This window comes from Marmota monax, unplaced genomic scaffold (genome assembly GCF_021218885.2).
Source record: "Marmota monax isolate L192 unplaced genomic scaffold, Marmota_monax_Labrador192_F-V1.1 WCK01_AAM20220418_F8-fsc00158, whole genome shotgun sequence".
Classification (NCBI taxonomy): domain Eukaryota; kingdom Metazoa; phylum Chordata; class Mammalia; order Rodentia; family Sciuridae; genus Marmota; species Marmota monax.
In genome coordinates this window covers 1,503,089-1,526,058 of record NW_026694092.1, presented here as the reverse complement: position 1 = coordinate 1,526,058, position 22,970 = coordinate 1,503,089, and the positions used below count along the sequence as shown (strand labels likewise).

Here is a 22,970-nt window from a genome sequence, read left to right as displayed (position 1 = left end):
ACTGATATGCATTTTAAGACAGGATTATTACTACTCTATGGGAACAGTTCACTGAACAGGCTCTGTTCTGGGGGCTTTATAAGAATTAAGGCTCTTAATCCTGATCACAGCCTAATGGGGAAGCTGGCACAGAGAGGTTGAGTTTCTTGCCCAAAGACACATAGCTGTCATATGCCAATGAGGAGCTTGATTCCAGACGACTCCAAAACCTGTGCTCTTAACCACTGAGCTCTTCTCTCCCCATGTGGCCCTGTCCCCTCTGCATTTCTCCCCATCTCTTCTCTTGGGCTACACAGAGATGAAGAAGCTGTAAGAAAGCAATGTTTTGACATGGGGAGTCCAGGAGATTCACTCATGGCTATGCTTATTGCAAGGAGTTGGAGTACAATATTTGAAAAATAAATAATGTGCAGGCGACTGTGTCCACTGTGCTTCTCATCCATCACTAAAGCCCCTCCCCCAATGGTGTTCATTCAGTCACTGCAAAGTCCAGGTCCTTTCCTTAAGGCTCTCTGGAATTTCAGACACTTATGTGGACCCAGTGTGGCTTCTGTTGCCCCATGCCCTGCAACCTGGTCCCTGGCCTCACTCATCACAGCCTCCTGATTCCCCTGCTCCTCTCCTCCTCTCTGCTCTGACACGTCTCCATGTAGCTCCATGGTGCCTTTGGAGTGCTTCTACATGTGTGTTTGAGTTTCCCAGCTTGACTGTGGGTATCTGCTTGACAGCCCCACAGTGTTTGGCATAGTAGGGAACACATAGTCGGCGCACAGGAAATATTTGTGAATTGATTCACATGGAAAGAAAAGTCATCTCCATGTCTTCTCTAGGAGTTCAGCTCTTTTCCTGACTTGTTTGCTCTCCGAATCTTTGAAATTCACACTCAATCTCTTGTTTCCTTTATATCTCACATGTGTGCATTGGGCTGTGAGCTAAGCTGCCTGGGGAATATTTCAGCACCGCCAGTCCCTTGCCCAGTGACTTTGGGCTAGGTGTACTAACCTCTTTATGCTTGCTTCCACAATGTAAAAGGGTGTCTCAGGAAGTCACCGAGGGAAGTAAAGGGACAGTACACACGCAGCCGCCAGATACACTGTCCATATGTATCAGCTATGAAAACAGAAGGGGTTTGCTGGGCGTGGTGGTCTGGGCTGAGGTTCCAGCTACTCCAGAGGCTGGGGCGGGAGGATCCCTTGGGTCCAGGAGTTCCAGGACAGCCTGGGCCACAGGGTGAGACCCAGTCTCAAAACAACAACAAATGGATTGAAGCCTCTCATTCACTTGGTGATATCACGTCTGCTCTCTGGCTTCTGGTCCTCAAGGACCTACTTGCACATGCATAGTAAAAGGCTGTGGCTTAAATATTTTGCGTTTATTCTATTTACCCCTGTTTCCTCACATTGTTCAAATATATGTCATTTCCAAAAGCATCCTTCGGCTGTCACATTCTCCCTGGGCAGCAGGGGGCGCTGGTTGCTCAGTGCTCTGGAGCTGTTCTGGAAGTTGCAAGCTTTCCAACGTTCTCTTAACGTTAGGTGCGTTTTTCTTATTCTATGACTGGCTGTTTCCTCCCTCCATGTCTCCCCTCTGCTGCTGACTCACCACTATATGCATGTAACCCCTCCTCAAACGCACTCCTTGTGGATTGTGGCCATTCAGAAACATAGTGACACTTAACATCCCCCACCGCCCAACACACACAGACACACACACACACACACACACACACACACACACACCAGGTGATGACCAGGAATAATGCTTTTAAAAACAGCCACCATAAAAAGTCTGCAGAAGTTAAGGCCAAACGACCAAACATTAAAATTCGGAGAGGCAGGAAGGACGAGCACTGAGTAGGTGGCCAACGCTGTCCACTGCAAACCCAGGCCAGGCCAGGAAGTTCAGGTCTGATGCTCTGCCATCACACTGGGGCATGCCCTGGCTTCAGAGCCCTTCTCGGCAGAGCTGTCCTCTAAGAGGCTTCTATAGAGTGGCCAACAGGCAAGAGACTGTACTGGCCCACCCAGGTAGGGCAAGTTTCTGGGTCACTGTATCAGCTCCCAGATGCTCTGTGATGCATTCAGCTGCATCCCAGACGCCACTGCCTAGGTCTCCTCGCCAGGTCCTCCTCCCACATGTGCTAGTAACAGCAATGTATTAATGACAGCAGCCATCATTAATGAGCCAGTGCCATGTGCCAGGCATTTTGGCATTCGCAGCAACACCCCATTTGATCCTCAGAACAGGCTGAGAAGTAAAAGTCTAGCTTGGGTTAAGTAATTGGTCAAGGTGATGCAGCTGCTTATTCAGGGGAAGAGCTGGGATGGAGTCCAAGCCGCCTGACTTTCAACCCCTGGCCCTTACCCTTCCACTGCCTTGAGGGCCTCCTAGTGGTCACGTGATCTTACTCCAGCAATGACAGGTAGAGCAGGTCCATCATGCCATGGGTCCCAGAAGTCACCCCTCTTCAATACCCCTAGCTCACAGCTCTGCAGAGATACCACACCTGGCAATGTGGTCTGCCTCTCTGGGAGAGCTGTGTCCTCTCCTTGGAGTCCATCTCCACCAGGTGGAAAGAGGCATCACAGTACCCAGACAGGCACAATGGCCCAGGGGCAAAGCACATGGCCTGGGAAATGACATTGTCTACAGAGATGCAGAAGCTGGGTGCACTTGGGGGCACATGGGGGGACATGGAGAAGTGGCCAGTTCTGCTGGACCAACGAAGAAGGAAAGAGAAGGGGTCAGCTCTCCTGTAGCCTGGGAGAGGGATGGACAAGCCACTTCTAGGACCTGAGGTTCCCATGAAGGCTGCCTGGTTCTCTATGAGAGCACAGCAGACAGCCCACTCCTACCACTTCACCTGGGCCCAGTTCTGAGGAAGAGACAGGAGCAGATTGCCCTGATAGTTTTGGTTCACTGCATGGTTGATTTTATTGGCCTGAAAAATGGGTAGTCATGGCAACTGTGGAAGCTTGTTCTGGAAGGGCCATACTATCTAGTGTTGGCATATAGTTTGTAACTTATATTCCAGAATTCTTCCACCTCTGGGTTGGAAACCATTGATGGACCCCCCCCCCCCATCAATTTAGTGGGACACAACCAGAAATATTCTTTAAATGGAACTAGACTAAAACTGAATACAAAGGAAAATATCAGAGTGCACTGCCTTCTATTTTTGTAATCAAGTACCCTGACTCCTTTGCTGTAGATTATATAAAAATAAGCACTTAAAAAAAATAAGAACTCCATGTCATCAAAAGATCTCACTAAGTAGCCAGGTGCTGTGGCACATGCCTGTAATTCCAGCAGCTCAGGCGACTGAGGCAGGTGGATTGCTAGTTCAAAGCCAGCCTCAGCAATTTAACAAGGCCCTAAGCAACTTAGCAAGACCCTGTCTCAAAATAAAATATAAAAAAAATGGCTGGGGATGTGGCTGAGGTTTTGAGTGACCCGGGGTTCAATCCCTGGTACAAAAAAAAAAAAATCTCATGTAGAGATTAGAGAGTAGAAATATAAGCTGTGGAACAAGAGAATATATTTTAAGACATATACCCAACAGGGACTTTTATCTAAGACTTGTAGAGTCCTTCTGATATGAGAAAGACATTTTCAGCTTTCAGCCTTTAATCTGTGTCTTTATTGGTTTCTGTAAAGCATCTTTTCAATCGAAGGTTCACAGAAGTGATTAAACAGTTAAATTACATCAGGGCCAGTTAGTTTTAGTCAGTCCTGTCCATCAAAACTGAATGTAGAGGGTGTGTTCTGTATCCATGCTGTCTAATAGGTGTGGGTGTGGAGCATGAGATATGCCCAGTGTGACTGAGGAACTGAACATTAAATCATATTTTATTTCAATTCATTTGAATTTAAAGAACCACACATAGCCAGTAGGTACTTTGTTGGACAACACTAGTGGAAATCCATTTGGTAGCTATAATCAAAAGTACTGATAGGTATCTTTTCTTTTGGGGGAGTGGGGTGCAGGTATTGGGGATTGAACCCAGGGGAGCTCTACTACTGAGTTACATCCCAGCCCTTTTTATTTTTTATTTGTTTTTAGAGAAATCTAAATTTGAATTCCACCTTCTTGGTGAAACTCCAGGTGCGCCCCTTGCACAAAGATCCCCTTCCATATCATGGGGTTTTCTTTGTCTTTTGTTTCTTAGGCTCAACAGTTTACACATTCTGTTCTTAGTAAAGAGGAGACATTATTTACTTCTTCACTGGGTGAATAATTCTTCAGAGTAGTCCTCCTTTGGTATGAAGAGGTCCAATCTCTTGTTGTGTTACTGAAACTCAGTTTAAATTCTCTCTCAGCTTTTAAATTTCTTTGGGCCTTTCTAATATGTGTTAAAATAGAAGTCTTGATAAATTTCCAGCATTTGAGAAATGGAATTCTCATTCACATTGTCAGGGGCTGAATTGGCTCCCCAAATGCATATTTGAAATCTTAGCCTCCAGTACCTCTGAATGAGGCTGCACTTGGGGATAGGTCTTTAAAAAGGCAGTTAAGTTAGAATAAGTCTTGAAGGTGGGCTCTAGTCCAATATGACTGGTGTCATTCATATTGATGAATCTAGTTTCATCTCATGGTCTTTGCACTTGATGAAGGCCTTGATAGGGCCCATTAATATTTCTGCAGCTTCCCCTCTTGATGTGGTCTTTACAAAACAAGACCTTACTTAGGCCCATTACCCTGATTACCTGACCATTGATTATTCTTATTCATTTATCAGAAGAGGAGGTTAGGATGCAGATGTGCACATTTAGGAAAAAAATGCCCTGTGAGGGACCAAGGAAGACGAGGGGCATCTACAAACCAAGGAGAGAGGCCTAGGAATTGAACCAGATCTGGTGAAACCTTCATCTTTGACTCTTAGTCCCCAGAACTGTAAGAATATAAATTTGTGTAGTTTGAGTCCAACAGACTGAGGAACTTGGATAAGGTTTCCCTGCAAACTAGCACAACAATACTTGCTTCCATGAAGCTCTTCAGTTTATATGTACTTGGGCAGATAATTTGTCTATTACAGCTATTCAGTTGCTATATTTAATATATATATATTATATAATATAATATATTATATATATTATATATAATATATATTATATATATATATATTAATATGAAAGTTCTGGTGGTTGTAGTTGATTGAACATTTCTGTATGAGCCAATTAAGGCAGGCAACTCTTAAAAGGGTTGCATAGTAGGTTTGCAGTTATACCATGGTCGTGTGGTCTCCACAGAGGAATTTGAGATACTCCTTCACTCTTAGTCATGCCATATCTGGAACAAATTCTTAATTCTGTATAGTATATTTCAAAAGGGAGGCTAATTAATGCATTGTGCAGTGACCACATGTGAAGCACTAGGTCTTGTGCCTTGTGCATACTTAATTCCCTCTCCCATTCTTCTGATGTCTTCCTTGGCTTCTTCATTCAGAGATCTTCACCTCACATGTACCTTCTCACCATCACTTCCTGTTCCTCTGGCTTCCTTATTGACTCACATTCAAAATGTAAATAAGTGGACAAGGTTCTTTCTAGTTTGGATCTTGAATACCCCTCAAATGTTCATGTGCTTGTTTCCCAGAGTAGCATTATTGGTAAATAGTTAAATCTTTAGGGGGCCGAGCCTGGTGGCAGGTCCATAATCATTGAGAATATCCCTCAAAGGAATTCTGGGACTTCAATCTCTTCTTCTTTCTTTCTTTACTTCTTAGCCATGAGGTGAGTGATTTTGCTGTGCCACATGCTCCTGCCATGATGTACTGCCTTGCAGCAGGCCCAAAGTAACAGGATCAATTGATCACAGACTGAAAACTATTAACTAAAATAAGCTTTTGCTCTTTTAATTTAACTGTCTCAGGTATTTCATTATACTGACAGAAAGCAAAGTAACACCGTCCTGTTCCAATAAAACTTCATTACAAAAACTTGGTGAGCTGAAGTTGGATTGTAAGCCCTAGTTTGAGAGGTCATGGTAGATAGATCAATTTGGGATCAAAAAAAATTGTAAAACTGTGTATGTTTGTGTCTCTGTGTATAACATCAATACAAATGAAATGTTTCCAAACCCCTTTAGATATTTGTCAATTCAATAATGTAGTTTCCATAAACTTTTATTTTGTTTGGTCCAATACTTGCATAAGAGTATAATTGAGTGAGTTTGAATAGAGGCATCAGTATTTGCCAGCTCCCTGGATATCTTAGTTTGCTTGAGACTCTCTTAGAAATACCAGGTACCACAAGCAATCAAACACATGCTTAAAAGTGGGTGGGCAAGGCAAAACTTTACTTCTGCCAGAAGGGCATGCTACCAGAACCTGGCTAGCAAGTGTGCCTGGGTGGGCAGTCTGCCTGTTTATACATCTAACACAGAGCTGCCCTTCGCCCTCATTGGAGGATTCAGGTATAATCTATATGATTGGCTAATTTTAAAATTGGGGTGGGCAAAAGGGAAGGACTATCATTAAGATGGCTACAATTAAGCCTGAATACTGTATTCTGAAAATGCACCACCAGACTTTCCATTTTTTACAAATCTCCCCTTTTTCTAACTTTTGGTTTCATTAAAAAAATATATATACATATATATATATATATATATATATAAAATATATATATATATATCTTGTTTATATCTTTTTATATATATATCTTATATATATATATATTTTTATATGTATATCTTGTTGATGGACCTTTATTTTATTTATTTCTTTATTTTATTTATTAGGGCCATCAAAGACCTGTCATGCTGGTTGTTGTATAAAGGAATATAAAATATAATTTATAGAGCCAAAGATGATGTCCTCACTGTAACAGAACCAAAATTTGAGACCCAGAAGAAAGAAGGAGTAGATGTTAATTGACTCTGCTATCCTCATTTAACCTAGTAGATAAGGAGGCAGTGGACAAAATGTCTTAAAGCAATTAAAATGAGAGCCATGGGGTTTTCCTAGGGAAACTGGCAGGGTTAGAAACCTAAGGACCCACTATTCTTCCTAGAAGGATAAGAACATCTTTCCCTGTAGTCCAATTACGTATAAAGTGACAAAACTGCCTATCAGTGGGACAGGATCAGTGCCATGTTCCTGGGGGAGGTTGCTGCAAGGCAGAGAAAGAGAAAGAAAGGGGCAACTCACTCATGCACTGGTAGTTTGATGGGTGGGGCTTTGTCTTGGAGTCATCAGATCATGCTGAGAAGTAATCCTCTGCCTGGGATCCAAAGAGGCCCTCCCTCCACCATTGGGTGAGAGGCCCTGAAAGGAGTTTAAAGTGGAGACAGAGCTTCCATGTGTGATTGATTGCATTTGGCCCTCTCTAGAGACCCTGTGTTCACACAGGGGAGTAGCCCTAGTGAGAGACTTAGGATACTTTTAAGACAGACCTCAGTTTCTCAAGCAAATGGATTATTTTGGAAGGAGACTGAAGCAAAAATCAGACCAACATTTTCTTTGCCAAGGGCAGAGAGGGATTCATAAGTCTCACTCCAGCAAGGCCCTTGAGTCATGAGTCCAGCAGCCACACTATCTATTTTTTTTTTTAATTTTTTATTGTTGGCTGTTCAAAACATTACATAGTTCTTGATATATCATATTTCACAATTTGATTCAAGTGGGTTATGAGCTCACACTATCTATTTTTAACTAGCTGACAGGGTCCCAGAATTTTTAACAGAGACAGAATATATAAAATGGAGTATAGAACTCCTGGAAGAAAAACAAAGTGATAGAGCATTAGTCTGTTTCACTCATCTTCTGAAGATCCCTGTACAGCTTCCAAGATGAGCCAGAGTATTGACATGACTGGATTCCTTGCTTTGCCAACTTCCTCCTGTTTTTTTTTTATATTGATTTTATTTATTTGTTTACTTTTTAAATACACGACAGCAGTGGAATGCATTACAATTCTTATTACACCTATAGAGCACAATTTTTCGTATCTCTGTATATAAAGTATGTTCACGCCAATTTATGCCTTTATACATGTACTTTTTTTTGCATTACAATTCTTAATACACATATATACCTCCTGGGTTTTTGTTTTACAGATTTGAAGAATAAAATCCATGGACAACAATGAAAGGGAAGAGTAAATGGATCAGGATCCCATTGGGTGAGAGGGGGCCAGATAGCAGGAAAAACCCATTTTAGTGTGCTAGCTTAGGGGCTTATATATTAAACAGGTATTGAAAAAGAATCAAGGCCATTAGTTTTATCCTTTAGCCTGATTTTAATCCTTCTTTTTAACTCTTATCTGGTCACTCCCACCTTCAGTTTTTCCAAGCCTCTAGACAAAGGAGGTAGCTGAAATATTCCCACAGGTGAGACTCATGGCCATTTACATTTGAAATAGGCCTTGAAGCTGCCCATTAATATTTCTACTAGTTACTCATTTATCTATAAGCCAATTTTGATAGGGTTCCCATCACAAAAACATTTTTTCTTTTAAATTTATTTATTCTAACTTGTTATATAGGACAGCAGAATGCATTTCAATTCATAGTACATAATTTTTCGTGTCTGGTTGTACACAGAGTCACACCACTCGTGTTTTCATACATGAACTAGGGTAATGTTGTCAGTCTCATTCCACCGTCTTTCCCACCCATCCCCCTTTAGCATCTTGGTGTGTCCTTTGCCTTTGAACAAGATCTCATTTGGGGCCCATCATTTCTGATTATTGACCATTGACTATTCTCATCCATCAGCACTCTGATTGATTGGTCACCTAGAAAAAATATTTGGGTTAGTAATTTCACACTTGATCTTAGCCAGAAGGCCTAGAAGCAATGGGGTTAATAATTTCAAAGGCATCTTTACTCTTATCAATTCAAATTGACCCTTTTTGTTAAAGTTTTATTTAAGTCACTGAACTGAAAGGCATTTGAATCCATTAATTAAACTTATGTGTTCTCATTTATCTATAAGCCAATTTTGATAGAGTGCCCATCACAAAAACATATGTAGACACAACAATACAACATACAGGTGTGCACACATACATAAAACAGGAAACAAATATCTTGTAGCTTTTTAACAGGTAAAATAGAGCCTATCATATATTTTTAAAGTATGATCCAAAAATGAAAACAGCCTGTGCAGTTGAGAACATTAGGAATAGAAAATGCCAGCCACTGTGGATGTTGAAATCAAAGGTTTATTTGTCCTCCATGGGGAAGATTTACTCCCACCATCATCACTTTTTATTCTCCTTGCTTAGAATTCTTCAAAGGAGAAGATTTTTATATATGGGTTAGTTCCATTACTTTTTCTTGTCCCTAGCCCAAGAATTTTTATTCCCCATTTTTGGTAGGTTCCTGTAACAGTTTCCATTTGTGCATTTAACTCCCCCCGCCACCACCCCAGTGTGCTCAGTTCCCCTTATTGGAGATTTCTTGCATACCCCCATACCATTTTCCTAGGTGTGATCTTGTGGTCACACTTATTTAATCCTGGTATGGCTCGACCACAAAAGAAGTACTTGGTTGTCGCTGTACTTGCTTAGGCCCTTTCCCTGTGTTGCTGATCCACTTCAGATTTGGGGTCCTTTGTTTCGCTCAAGGATTGCAGTTTCCTGACCCTCTCCAAGGCTACTGCAACAAGGCAGTGGGCTTATATACTAAACATCTCCTCTGAAGAGGGGGATCCCTGTGACCTCTAGGTAATACATGGAACTCCATGTTGGGTGCCAAATGCCGCAGTCTGGCTGGGCACAAAATAACCAAGCCACCACAAAGCCTTGTAGATTCAAACAGCAACTCTTTATTCCTCGAACTCTCACCGGTACTCTACACACACTACCTGGGAATACACTCCCTCCAACGGGCTCTGCGTACCAATTCTCTCAGAACCCTGCGAGAACTCAACGGGAACTCCAAAGGAGCGGGCGCCTGAGGCAGCAGGATCCGCCCTAAACCTGGAGCTGCCCTATTCCCAGCAGGATCCACCCTAATCCCTGAGCAGTGCTACCTTTCAAACCAAAATGCCATGCGTCATTCCTACTTGGCTGTGGCTCTCAGCAGCCAAAATTGTTAGATATAATGAGATTCCACAAGAAATTAAACAAGTGCTTGAAAGTGGGTGGGCAAGACAAATCTTTATTTCTGCCAGAAGGGCATGTTACTGGAACGGGGCTAGCAAGCACACCTGGGCAGGAAGTCCACTGGTTTATATACCTAACATAGTGCTGCCCTTTGCCCTGATTGGAGGACTTGGGTACAATTTATACAATTGGATTCAATTAAGGCTGAGTACTGTATTCTGAAAATGGACCACGAGACTTTCTATTTCTCACAACTTACATAACAAAATATCAAAGACTCAGTAGCTTAAACAACAGAAATTTATTTCTCACAGTTCTGTCAGCTAGATGTCTGAGATCAGGGTATTAACTCTTCCTGACTTGCAGACAGTTGTGTTCTTACAGTGTGCTCACATGGCAGAGAGGGGGTGGGGAGGACACACTCTAGCATCTTTTTTTTTTTTTTTAATTTTTTTTAGTTGTAAATGGATCTTTTACTTTATTTATTTATATGTGGTGCTAAGAATCAAACCCAGGGCCTCAGACATGCCAGGCAAGTGCTCTACCACTAGGCCACAACTCCAGCCCTGGTGTCTTTTCTTATAAAGGTCCATCAGAAAAGGTCCTACCCTCCTGTCTGCTTCTAAATCTAATTCCATACCAAAGGCTTCCACTCCAAATATCATCACAATATGCATGAGAGCTTCATAATATGAATTTGGGGAGGGCACAAATATTCAGGGTTTTATTCCTGCCTTCCCAATATTCTATCCTTCACATGTGCAAAATACACACATTCTGTCCTGTATCAGTCAAAGTTTTCCAGAGAAACATAACCAGTAGGACAAATATATATATAAATGAATGAAAGAAATTTACCATGAGAATAGAATTGACTTATACAGTTATGGAAGTCCCACTATTGGCTGTAAGTTTGTGGTATAATTCAGTCTAAGTCTGAATGCCTGGGAACTACGGGGACCAATGGCGTAACATCTAGCCTGAGAACCATAAGCTCCAATGCTAAAAGGCAGAAAAAGATGAGAATATCAGTATGTTTCCCAGGCTGGCCTAGAACTTAAAATCCTCTCATATCAACCTCCCAAGTAACTGGGATTATAGGTCATTGTCACCATGCCCAGTCCTCAACAGTTTGGATGATGCCTGCCCACAGTGCGGATGGTGGATCTTTTTTACTCAGTTTTAATAGCTATTTGGGTATCTCTTAGCCTAGTTAAATGGACATATAATATTAACCACTACATATCCAAACAGCTCTAAAGATCATAACTTATTCCAGTATCAACTTTAAAGTCTAAAATCCAAATTCTTATTTAAATCAAATAGTGTGAGAGTGTAGATATGATTTTGAGAGATAACAAAGAGATGTCAGTAGTGGATAACTCTATGGACTGGACCTACTCTATTGACCCCCACATGCTTTCTTTTGAAGGCCAATTTGCCTAAGGCTGCTCTGACAATGCCTGGCTTAAGTCAATAGAATATGCTCATTCCTCAGCAACCAACCAGGTACTTGGAGGAGAAATGCAGGTCCAAAAGTCTCCTCCATGCTGATAAAAAGAACATAAGTGGGCTAGGATTGTGGCTCAGTGGTGGAGCACTTGCCTAGCATGCATGAGGCACTGGGTTGGATCTCTAGCACTACATAAAAAATAAATTAATTAATAAATAAAGTATTGAATAATAGTATGTGCTCATACCTGAATTGTGTCTTTCTAATGAAAACAAGAAATCCAACAGCCGTCCTTTATTTTGAAAAATCTCTGTACCTATCAGTTAAAACTGGTAGTGTTTCTGTAATAAATTCTTTATCAAGGAATAGTACAACCATACACTTTGTGTCCTCTTCAGACTAAAAACTAAAAGTTTTCAAGTAAGTTAAAGATTCCTTTATTTCAATATATGCTCAATCCCATTCCGTTCACTTTTCTCCGGAGGCACCAAGTTCTTACACTTTTATCCAGCAGTGAATAACCACAAAGACCCCATGACATCTCCCCACACGGTCCTATTCCTCTTGGACACATTGTTTATAAGGGAAGATTAATTTGTGTTTTCCAGGGGCGCCTGGTATACCTTTCCTCTTTACCCATGGAGATTCTGAGTAGCTTGTGGATGGGACAAGGGTGGGCAGAAAGAATCCTGGATACGCAAAGATCTACCCTCATTCTGGAAAAGTGAGAGTTTCTCTTTCTGTCTCTCTATCTCTCTCATACACACATACACACACACACACACACACACACCAACAGAACACCTTTATTTCATTAAAAACCAAATAAATAACTTTATTGGAAGTAACAATCAAACTGAAAGGCCCAAACTGAAGGGAACTTGCTGAAAGGGCAACGTGTAGGCCTGGCCTGGGGACCCACCCGGGGGGTGGCATGGGCTGGGCACAGTTCTGCTCAGTCGTCCTTGTAGCTGCGGCCCAGGGTGAGCCTGTCAAAGAGGATCTCGGCCATGGGGTCTTCCAGGGCCTGAATCCTGCGCAGGTTGGTCAGGTAGCCGGCCAGCTCGCGGATGATGAGGACCTGCTGGTGCAGATAGTGGCGCTGCAGGAACTGGCAGAGGTGGGGGTCGCCCCTCTCGGCGGCCAGGTGGTGCAGCTCCAGGAGGCCCCGGTTGAGGCTCTTCTCCAGGTGGAAGGCGCACTCCATGGCCTGGAGGCCGCTGTGCCAGGCATTGCGCTGGGGCTGCTCCACGTCGTGGAGCCGGATGTGGCCTCCGCGGTGGTTCTGCAGCTCCATCAGCTTCTCGGCGCGGTCCCTCCACTCGTGCGACAGGCGCAGGAAGAAGTTGCCGAAGTGCTCCAGGGCCACTTGTGGGCGGTGGCAGAAGAAGGCCAAGGACACGTAGACGTAGGAGGCGTGCAGCTGCACCTGGATCTGGCTGTTGACGGCGGCCTCGCAGTCGGGGTGGTAGTTGTGGCGCACCTGCCACACCATGACGGGCACCATGACGGGCGCGGGCAGGAGGGGTGCCACCATGAAGGCGAGGGCGGAGCGGGCTCTGGGGCCGCGCAGTGGGCAGCGGCGGCGGTGGCCGCCGCGGTAGCGGCGGCGGGGTCCCCGGGGCGCTGCCAGGGTGTCTGAGGGCGGCACCTGGGGCAGTGGGGGGGGGGGCGGTGGGCGATGCCGGGGCCTGGGCGGGTCTGACCTCTGCGGAAGGCAAGCGGGTAATGGCGGCTGTGGAGCCTGGCAATGGCGGCGGTGGCGTGTTCCTGGGGGTTGAGGGTCAGGGGTCAGGGGCCTGGCGGTACCCGGCTGTGCCCTGCTGTGCCCCGCAGAGTTCCCTCAGTAACCAGGGCGACCCCGCTGGGCGTCTCACCTGCGTAATGTTTAAGTTAGAGGCCTAGAGGGACGGGCATCGTGGTAATCGTGGTCAGGTATGAAGAGGCTCATGTGAATACTGTCCAGTGGGACCCTCTCATTAGATGGAGGGCTTCTGGGACGGTTAATATCACAGGCTTCATTTGAACGGCAGCTTTCCTCAGTGACGTCAGTGTCTAGACTAACACCCTTTTGATTGTGTCCTCGCTCCATTCTCGGAAGTCAGTAAATCCAGCCACTGCCTCCTTTCTCCTTCCACTCATGATCATGCTCACACTTCTCTGACAGCAGAGCTTCACTCCAAAATCTCTGCATCCTTCTACCTTTCTGTGTTTTTTCACACTTTTCAGACTGGTTCCTCACTTCTCTATTCTTTCTGGAACCTTCCACCACCACCCTAGCAAAACATGCTTTTTGTCCTCTCTGGACTCCTAAATGGACAATCTCAATGGTCTCTTAATATCCTGGATCAGCTCACTCTCTGTACCTAGACCATGAATTTCTTCTTGTGTAAATACAACATTCTGTTTGCTCTGTCAGTAAAGAAAAGCTTTAGGTGCATTCCTAGGGAAAGCAATGTTAACCACGTAGAAGTATTCATGGCCTTCAACCTCCTCTTGACTTTCGCTGCCACTCGGGTAGCCTTGTTGTTGGTTTTTGTCCTCCCAGTTCGAATCAGTAAATCCCAAGGTTAGTCTGAGAAAGGGACTAAACTTGCAAAGGTAGCTTATTCAGGATAGATTTATATAGATAGTTCCTATGTATTGTCCTGAATTGCTATTTAATTTCAAGTGTGCATATATATTTTTTTATATTTAATTTTTAGTTTTAAGTGGACACAATATCTTTTTTATTTTAAATGTATGTGGTGTTGAGGATGGAACCCAGTGCCTCATGCATGTTAAGTGAGCACTCTACCACTGAGCCACAATCCCAGCCCCTCAAGTCTGCCTATCTTGCTCCCTAAAAAGATTGTAAACATTTTTAAATTAAGATCCTTAGTTATGTGTATTTTTCCTAGGCAAAGCTTCCTGTACTAGGGAATTTATAATAGTGATGCCAAGAGATCTTGTTTTTAAAGCTATTTTCTTTTGTATTACATAATTTTATTATAATAGCAATGTAGTAGATATTATGTTAGATTATTTAAAAAGTAATAGATCTTACTTTTGTCTATTGAATGCATAGCCACTAAATACTAGTACTGCTATTTGTGCTTTATTTTAATAAAATTTGTTAGTTCAAAAAACTGAACTTGTTTTTATTTAAGGAAATAAAGGAAAGAATACTATACAAAATGTACATAGATCTGACTAGTTTTTCTTTTTAGATGTTAGTTATTTTCCCCTGGACACCAGAAAGAAGGGCTGGCTGATAAGATATGAAGAGAACCACAAGTAATTGCCAACAACTCATGTTGCAGGACTGGAGATGACAGGCATAGAATAGTTCTTTTAAACAAATTCTTAAGTTATTTGCAAGCTAGACCTTACAAGGGACCACACCATAATTATGAATTTAGGGGCTACGAAATAATTCTATTAATTGATTTTCTCTATTGTGTCAAAGTTGCTCTGCTACCTCCCTATCCTTAACCTGTTCTACTCCATGCTTACAATGTTAACTTTGTACATTGAACTTGAATTACATAAAAACGAAGCCTTTTCTGCTGTTTGTTGACAAATGACACATCTCACTGCTACCTTTGATGTAGAATTGTGTACTCATAAGAAACTTTCAACTTCACATATACATGGGGACCAGCTCCTGAGAGATAATGGAAATGTAGTTTTTTTTTTTTAATCATTTAAGGAGTTCTAACCCTTTATTTTTTATTTTTTTTTGGAGGTACTGGGGATTGAACTAAGGGGCACTCGACTACTGAGCCACATCCCCAGCCTTATTTTGTATTTTATTTAGAGACAGTGTCTCACTAAATTGCTTAGTGCCTCACCGTTGCTGAGGCTGGCTTTGAATTCATGATACTCCTGCCTCAGCCTTCCGAGCTGCTGGGATTACAGGCATGCACCACTGCGCCCGGCATAGCCCTTTATTTTTTCTAGCTAAAAATGTGTTCTAGGGTAGAAAGAAGACAAGTCACATTTTCCTAGAAAATGGACATGTATTTCCATCTAAACATTGATCATAATTGACTTTAATGGATAATTTTAAGTCCTATATTTTAATGACACTTAATAAATATTGTATAATTTATGATATGCCCAACATTTAAAAAAATTTTCCTCCTTACCACTATCAGGAAGAACTTTAAAGTAGGAAAGTAATTCCTTTTTAGATAATGTTGGGCTGGGGATATAGCTCAGTTGGTAGAGTGCTTGCCACAAGGCCCTGGTTTTGCTCCCCTACACTGCGCGCACGCGCACACACACACACACACAAAATCAACTCAAAGTGGATCAAAGATTTAGGCACTAGAACAGAAACTCTGTGTCTAATAGAAGAAAAAATAGGCCCAAATCTTCACCACATCGGCCTAGGATCTGACTTCCTTAACTAGACTCCTAAAGTGCAAGAAATAAAATCAACAATTAATAAATTGGGGCTGGGGCTGTAGCTCAGTGGCAAAGCGCTTGCCTAGCATGTGTGAGACACTGGGTTTGATCTTCAACACCACATAAAAATTAACAAATTAAAAAAAAAAAGGCATTCTGGCCATGTACAACTACAAAAAAATTTTTTTTAAAAGAATTAATAAATGGAATGGATTCAAATTAAAAAGCTTTACTCAGGAAGGAAACAATTAATACAGTGAAGATAGAGCCTACATATTGGGAGAAAATCTACACCACATGCATCTCTGATAAAGCATTAATCTCTAGGATATATAAGGAACTCAAAAAACTTAACACCGAAAAAAAAATAACCCAATCAATAAATGGGCTAAGGAACTGAACAGATACTTCACAGAAGAAGAAATACATTTGATCAACAAATATATGAAAAAGTGTTTAACATCTCTAGCAATTAGAGAAATGAAAATCAAAACTACTCTAAGATTTCATCTCACTCCAGTCAGAATGGCAATTATCAAGAATATAGGCAACAATAAATGTTGGCAAGGATGTGTTGAAAAAGGTACACTCATACATCACTGGTGGAACTGAAAATTGGTGCAACCACTATGGAAAGCAGTATGGAGATTCCTCAGAAAATTGGGAATGGAACCAACATTTGACCCATATATCCCACTCCTTGGTTTATACCCCAACGACTTAAAATCAGCATTCTATAGTGATGCAGCCACATCAATGTTTATAGCAGTTCAATTGACAATAGCTAGACTATGGAACCAACCTAGGTGTCCTTCAATAGATGAATGGATAAAGAAAATATGGTATATATACTCAATGGAACATTACTCAGCTTTAAAGAAGAGTAAAATTATGGCATTTGCCAGTAAATGGATGGAGTTGGGGAATATCAAGCTAAGCAAAATAAGCCAATCCCAAAGAACCAAATACCAAATGTTTTTTTTTTTTTTTCTGATATGTGGATGTTGATTCACAATGGGAGTGATGGTGTAGGGAAGAATAAAGGTGCTTTGGATTAGACAGAGGGGAGTGAAAGGAGCGTAGGGGTCATGGGGTAGGAAGGATAGTAGAATGAACCCGACATTACAACCCTATGTGCATATATGATTACACCACCAGTGTAACTCTATATTATGTACAACCAGAAGAATGAGAAGTTATACTCAATTTATGTATGACATGTCAAACGCATTCTACTGTCATCTATAACTAATTAGAAGAACAAGAAAAAAAGAATAACTGAACTAAACAGAGACTTCATTCCCAAGCAGTCTATACATGGAAAAGATTTGTGTAGACTTGTTTGGAGTGGAAGGATGAGGAACTATGAAATTGGAGATCAATAGGGGATGTTATATGACAGGAGTTTTTCACTTAGGTTCATCAAGTTCCAGGGTTTGCTGTGGTGATGTGCATTGATCTTGACAAGGAAGTTCAGAGATGATGGGGTTCCCAAGCTTCACACTTCTATAAGTAACCACAACAGTCCCATCTGTTTAATATATTAGGGTTCAGAGATGATGGGGTTCCCAAGCTTCACACTTCTATAAGTAACCACAACAGTCCCATCTGTTTAATATATTAGGGTTCCATGAAAAAATTGTTTGAAAGTTACATTCCATTGCTAAACACACAACATGGACTAATGTATAGGATTTTGTGACAAAGATAATTATCTGTGAACGCCATGGGACTATGGACAAGAAGAATCTCTGTGACCTGTACTGGAATTAGGGTTATAAACCCTTTTAGAATATAAGTTTATCCCTGTTTTATTAGGACTGCAAAATCCCCAGGACAAAGGTTATAGACATTCTTAGTTTCTAATTTTCTTGCTGTCTTTTTTCCCCATTTCTTAATGTCTTAAAATAGGAATTTTGTAAATATCTGTCATCTGAGCTATAGAAAGAAATAAGGTTAGATAAGGTGTTTGGACAAGATTATAGAGGGTTTTGGAACTTACAAAAAACATAAAAATAGATAAGTGATTTTACAAAATGTTATGATACAAAGTTTAAGGATATGGCATGTGATAAGAATTACAAAAAAGGAGTTGGGGTATAGCTTATTGTTATGTTAGAGTGGGGCTTAGCATGTGTAATGCACTGGGTTCACTTCCCAGCACTATTTAATAGCAGTAGTAGTAGTAGTAACAATAATAATGGTAATAATCAGCAGAAAGACAAGCATTAATGGGTCAAGCTACTGATGCTTTGTTCAATTCATAACCCCAAAACTGAGGCTCTCAGTTTTAGTATTCAGTCTTGACTCAAAGAGCTTAGGAATATAGAAAGTTTCAGAGAAAACAAGTAGGTGATTTAAGGACAGCCAAGAAATGGAAGAGCAGCTTAGAAAACATCTGGTTGGACTCTTTCTAAAATATCTTAAGAGCTTATAAAAAGAAAAAGGCAAGTTCATATGGCCACAGTCAGGTATGAACTTTAAAAAAGTGATCTCTTATGACAAATTTAGGAATAGTATTATCATTCTTTCTCATTTTTATTAGTTTGTTATAATTATACATAATATTGGGGTTTGTTTAGACATAATTACAAAATATTTCTGGGATGTAATTTGTTCCACTTCAGTCTCTTACCCTTTTCCTCTCCTCCTCCTTCCCCTTGTTGCCTTTCCTCTATTCTACTGATTTTTCATCAATTTATTTATATTTTTTTAAAAAAGAATATTGCATAAGGTGAAATTTCACTGTGGCATATATATATGAAAGTTTGGTCAGATTTATTCCACTGTTCCTCTTTTTCCTATCCCTCCTCTCTCTGCTTCAATCCCCTTCCTCTATTCCACTGATCTTTGTTCTGTTTTCATGGAATCCCCCCTCCACCCTTTTGTTCTTCTTCCTTATTTTGGTCTAGCTTCTGCATATGAGAGAAAAATCTGACCTTTGACTTTCTGGGTCTTGCTTTTTTTCACTTAGCGTGATGTTCTCCAGTTCTGTCCATTTACCAGCAAATGCCATAATTTCATTCCTCTTTAAAACTGAGTAATATTCCATTGTGTATATGTACTATATTTTCTTTATCCATTCATCTATTGAAGGACACCTAGGTTGATTTCATAGTTTGGCTATTGTGACTCGAGCTGCTATAAACACTGATGTGGCTGCATCACCGTAGTATGCTGATTTTAAGTCCTCTGAGTATATACCGAGGAGTGGGATAACTGAGTCAAATGATGGTTCTATTCCAAGTTTTCTAAGGAATCTTCATACTCCTTTCCAGAGTTGTTGCACCAATTTGTAGTCCTGCCAGCAATATATGAGTTTATCTTTCCCCCAACATCCTTGCCGACACTTATTGTTACTTGTATTCTTGATAATTGCCATTCTGACTGGAGTGAGATGAAATCTCAGTGTAGTTTTGATTTGCATTTCCCTGATTGCTAGAGCAGTTTTTCCATATATTTATTGGCCATTTGTATTTCTTCTTTTAATAAATGTCTCTTTAATTCTTTTGCCCTTTTATTAATTGGGTTATTTGTTGTTGATGTTTCTGTTTGTATTTTTGAGTTCTTCATATATTCTGGATATAAATCCTCTGTCTGAGGAGCAGGTGGCAAACATCTAGTCTTCTGTAGGCTCTCTGTTCTTGCTCCTAATTTTTTCCTTTACTGTGCAGAAGCTTTTTAATTTGATGCTATCTCACTAATTGATTCTTGATTTTATTTCTTCTGCTTTAAGAGTCTTGTTAAGAGGCTCTTAAATGTAAGAGGCTTGCATTTTCTTCTAGCAGTTTCAGAGTTTCCTGTCTAATTCCTGGGTCTTTGACTCACTTTGAGTTGGCTTTTGTGCAAGGTGAAAGATAGAGGTTAATTTTTTTTCCACAGAATTTTTTTAAATTTATAATCAAGTTCTGTTGGGTAACCAAATCAAGATTCATTTCTTGACAAGAAGTAGATATGTAGAAGAGTTGAGCGGAAGGGAATCAGAAGTTCTGAAGACCAGTCAAGAGACCTATAGTTTCAGCAGTAATTAAGACCAGATCACGAGAGCCCTGCAACAACCCCAGGCCCTGTGTTTGGTGTTTTTACTAATCCAATGTTTAGAACAAGTCTACTGGGTGAAGGACCTCCAGGCAAGGGGCTGTGCATCAGGCAGAACCAACTCTGGAAGGATGGGACATGTGGGGTGTCATTGACACTGTCATCCAGAGAGGAGACCCAGTGCTCCCCAATGAGGTATGGAAGATTGGAGTTAATAGTGTTTCCCACCCTAACTGAGGCAAGAGCCTGAACCTCAGCCAGGTGACTTGCAGGGTCAGGCTGTTTCAGTGTTGATTCCTCCAGGCCACTAGAGAGCTTAGTCAAAATTCTCAAAAATCCTATCCAAAGGAAGGCCACCGTGTCACAAGGCTTGAGCTCTTCTCTGAAAGGGCATGCACCCACAGGACAGGGCCCTGTGTGTCCCTGCGCCTCTCCTAAAGGTCATAGGCTGTGCCCACAGCACAGCTTTGCTCCTTTTGTCTACAATGACATGTACGCTGGGATGAGACCATGCCACGTGTTAATAGAGGCACTGTGCTGTTTTGAAAGAACCTTCTCCACTTTCCCTGTGAGAACACTCCAAACACAGGGAGAGCCCTTGGTCTAGCCTGCTGCTGCATATCTGCCAGTCAGAGCTGCACTTGAACTAAGGTGCACTGAACTTATGCTTGAGGGCATTTGTCCGCAGATAAATAACTTTCAGCAGGTCATTGTGGGAACAACTCAGAAGTTCAGTGCTTTCTGGGTTTAGGTCCAAGGCAGTGATCTTCCCCAACAGCTCCATTTTTCGAACCACACTTTCTTTCTTTCTTTTCTTTCTTTCTTTCTTTCTTTCTTTCTTTCTTTCTTTCTTTCTTTCTTTCTTTCTTCCTTTCTTTCTAGACACAACATCTTTATTTTATTTATTTATTTTCATGTGGAGCTGAGGATCAAACCCAGTGCCTCATGTGTGGGAGGCAAGCGCTCTGCCACTGAGCCCCAACCCCAGCCCATCAAACCACACTTTATGATCTGATGTTCTAGAATGGCATTTTCTTATCAAAATGTCCACTCATTACACACTGCTCTGTACAGACAATATCATTGCAATTGGATCCTGCAAACACTGTCTTTATGCAGCCTTTGCTGTGTAGATCCCAGAGTTGTGACTTCCTAAGATGGTCCGTGGATTGTCCAGCAGGAGCTTAGCAGAGAGCACTTTCCCACTATGTCCTCTGAGCGTTTGACGTAATCAATAATCATACACAGTCCAGATTCAGCTTGCAAAATCATTTGAAGCTTCTAAGAGGTAAATCCCAGAACTACCAATTTTAATGCTTATAATTCCAGCATTACTACCAGATAGGGAGCCTTTGAACTCACATTTGTCTCCAAATGCTTCCCATAACTTAACCCTATGGTCCATGCTTCCAATGGCCAGTAACTGGGAACCTGGACTGAACTGCACAGCATTAACTTCCCTCATAAGGCAGTAGTTGATACCCTCATATCTTTACCAGAACCAGGATGAGTATCTGCATTATCTTGGGAGACTGGGAAGGAAGAGACAAAGTGTCTCCCAAAGATATTAGTGATAGAATCCACAAGGCCTCCAGCATTCTACTCTGCTGATAGCTCCCACAGGCAAGGTTTCCTGTGTTTGCTCTGAGGTCTGATCCACTCTGACTTCAATGTCATCATCCTGTTCAACTGGCAGCAATTCCTTTGCTGCCTCTGCAAGCTCTTTCTGCAGCCAGGCTTGCCATCTCCTGGAGTCCCTTTTGATCTCTGCCTTGGGGCGGTTGGCTTCCTGGGCTTTCTCAGCCATCCACCTTCAGTAGTTTTCCTCCAAGACAGTAAAATTGATCTGCAGGGCATCATATTTGTCCTTCAGGGTCTGGTTGGCTACCTGGAGGTCTGGAAGCTTGCTGGATAGATCTAGGCACTCTGTTGCCAGGTTAGAGATGATTTGATAACATTTTTCAATTTTTGCTTCATTCACCTGCATCTCCCTGTCCTTCTGCTGCATTTGGTCAATCACCAACTGAGCTAACTCCCCATGATTCTTGTGCAATTCAGTCAGTTCTTCTTGATGTTTAATCCTCAGCTGAGCCATTTCTTACAGTTGACTGTCATTCCATGTGCCATGGTGACCAGGACTTATCTCATGCCTGTTTGGGAGGTCATATTTTTCAGCTTATAGTTTCTGGGCCAACACTGAATGAAGATCTAACTTTTTCAGCAACTTGTTATCTTTAAATGATAAGAGGTGGTGGTGAACAAATCACTTTAATGCTAGTGGTTTTCCATCAACAGTAAAGGCTATGTCCCAACTAAGGAAAGAACACTGGGGTAGAGTAAGAGAAAAGACTCTCAGAAATCAAATGTCACATGCTCTATGATACTCACCTGCAATGTTAATTCCTTACATTGGTGCTTGAAGTCAATTAACGCCTGTCTCATCAGTGCGATCACCTGCACGGGATGCTTCTGCAGGATGATCTCCTCCAACGACTGCCTTTGCTGCCGGTCCGGCCCTCAGGTCCTCTGCAATGTGGTCCTTACAGCTGGGAAAGTTAGCAGAGCAGAGGGCCCGGTGATTTGTCTGTCGCACACTGCCTGGGTGCCTCAGGGCCATGGAACCCAACAGAGGCAGGTTGCTGCAGCCCATATAGCATGTTGCAGCTAGCAGGCAAGGTAAGGCCTAAATTTCATTCTACTATAGATGGATATCCAGTTTTTTTATATACATTTATTTTGTTCATTTTTATGCGGTGCTGAGGATGGAACCCAGGGCCTCCCACATGTGAGGCGAGTGCTCTACTGCTGAGCCACAATCCCAGCCCTTGGATATCCAGTTTTTCTAGCACCATTTGTTGTTTTAAAAAGCTCTCTTTCCCCCAACATGTTTTTGGCACCTTCCTGGAGTATCAGATGATTGCATCTATGTGGGTTTGTCTCTGTGTCTTATATTCTATTCTGTTGTTCTTCATGTCTGCTTTTTGGTGCCAATACCATGTTGTTTTTATTACTTTAACCAGTATAATTTGAGATC

At 41.8% G+C, this 22,970-nt stretch overlaps 1 protein-coding gene and 1 pseudogene across 1 annotated transcript; both read right to left on the bottom strand.

Moving 5' to 3' along the window:
- Window positions 1-12,149: 12,149 nt before the first annotated feature.
- Window positions 12,150-13,060, bottom strand: LOC124107141 (ferritin heavy chain-like). Its single transcript, XM_046465058.2, has one exon. The coding sequence runs from the start codon at window positions 13,041-13,043 to the stop codon at window positions 12,462-12,464; it is 582 nt and encodes a 193-aa protein (XP_046321014.1). The 5' UTR covers window positions 13,044-13,060; the 3' UTR covers window positions 12,150-12,461.
- A 7,237-nt stretch (window positions 13,061-20,297) lies between these two features.
- LOC124107140 (autophagy-related protein 16-1-like) lies at window positions 20,298-22,493 on the bottom strand (annotated as a pseudogene).
- Window positions 22,494-22,970: the final 477 nt, after the last annotated feature.

Coding starts and splice junctions, on each gene's coding strand:
- LOC124107141 (XM_046465058.2), bottom strand. CDS start 13,043: ATGGTGGCACCCCTCCTGCCCGCGCCCGTCATGGTGCCCGTCATGGTG.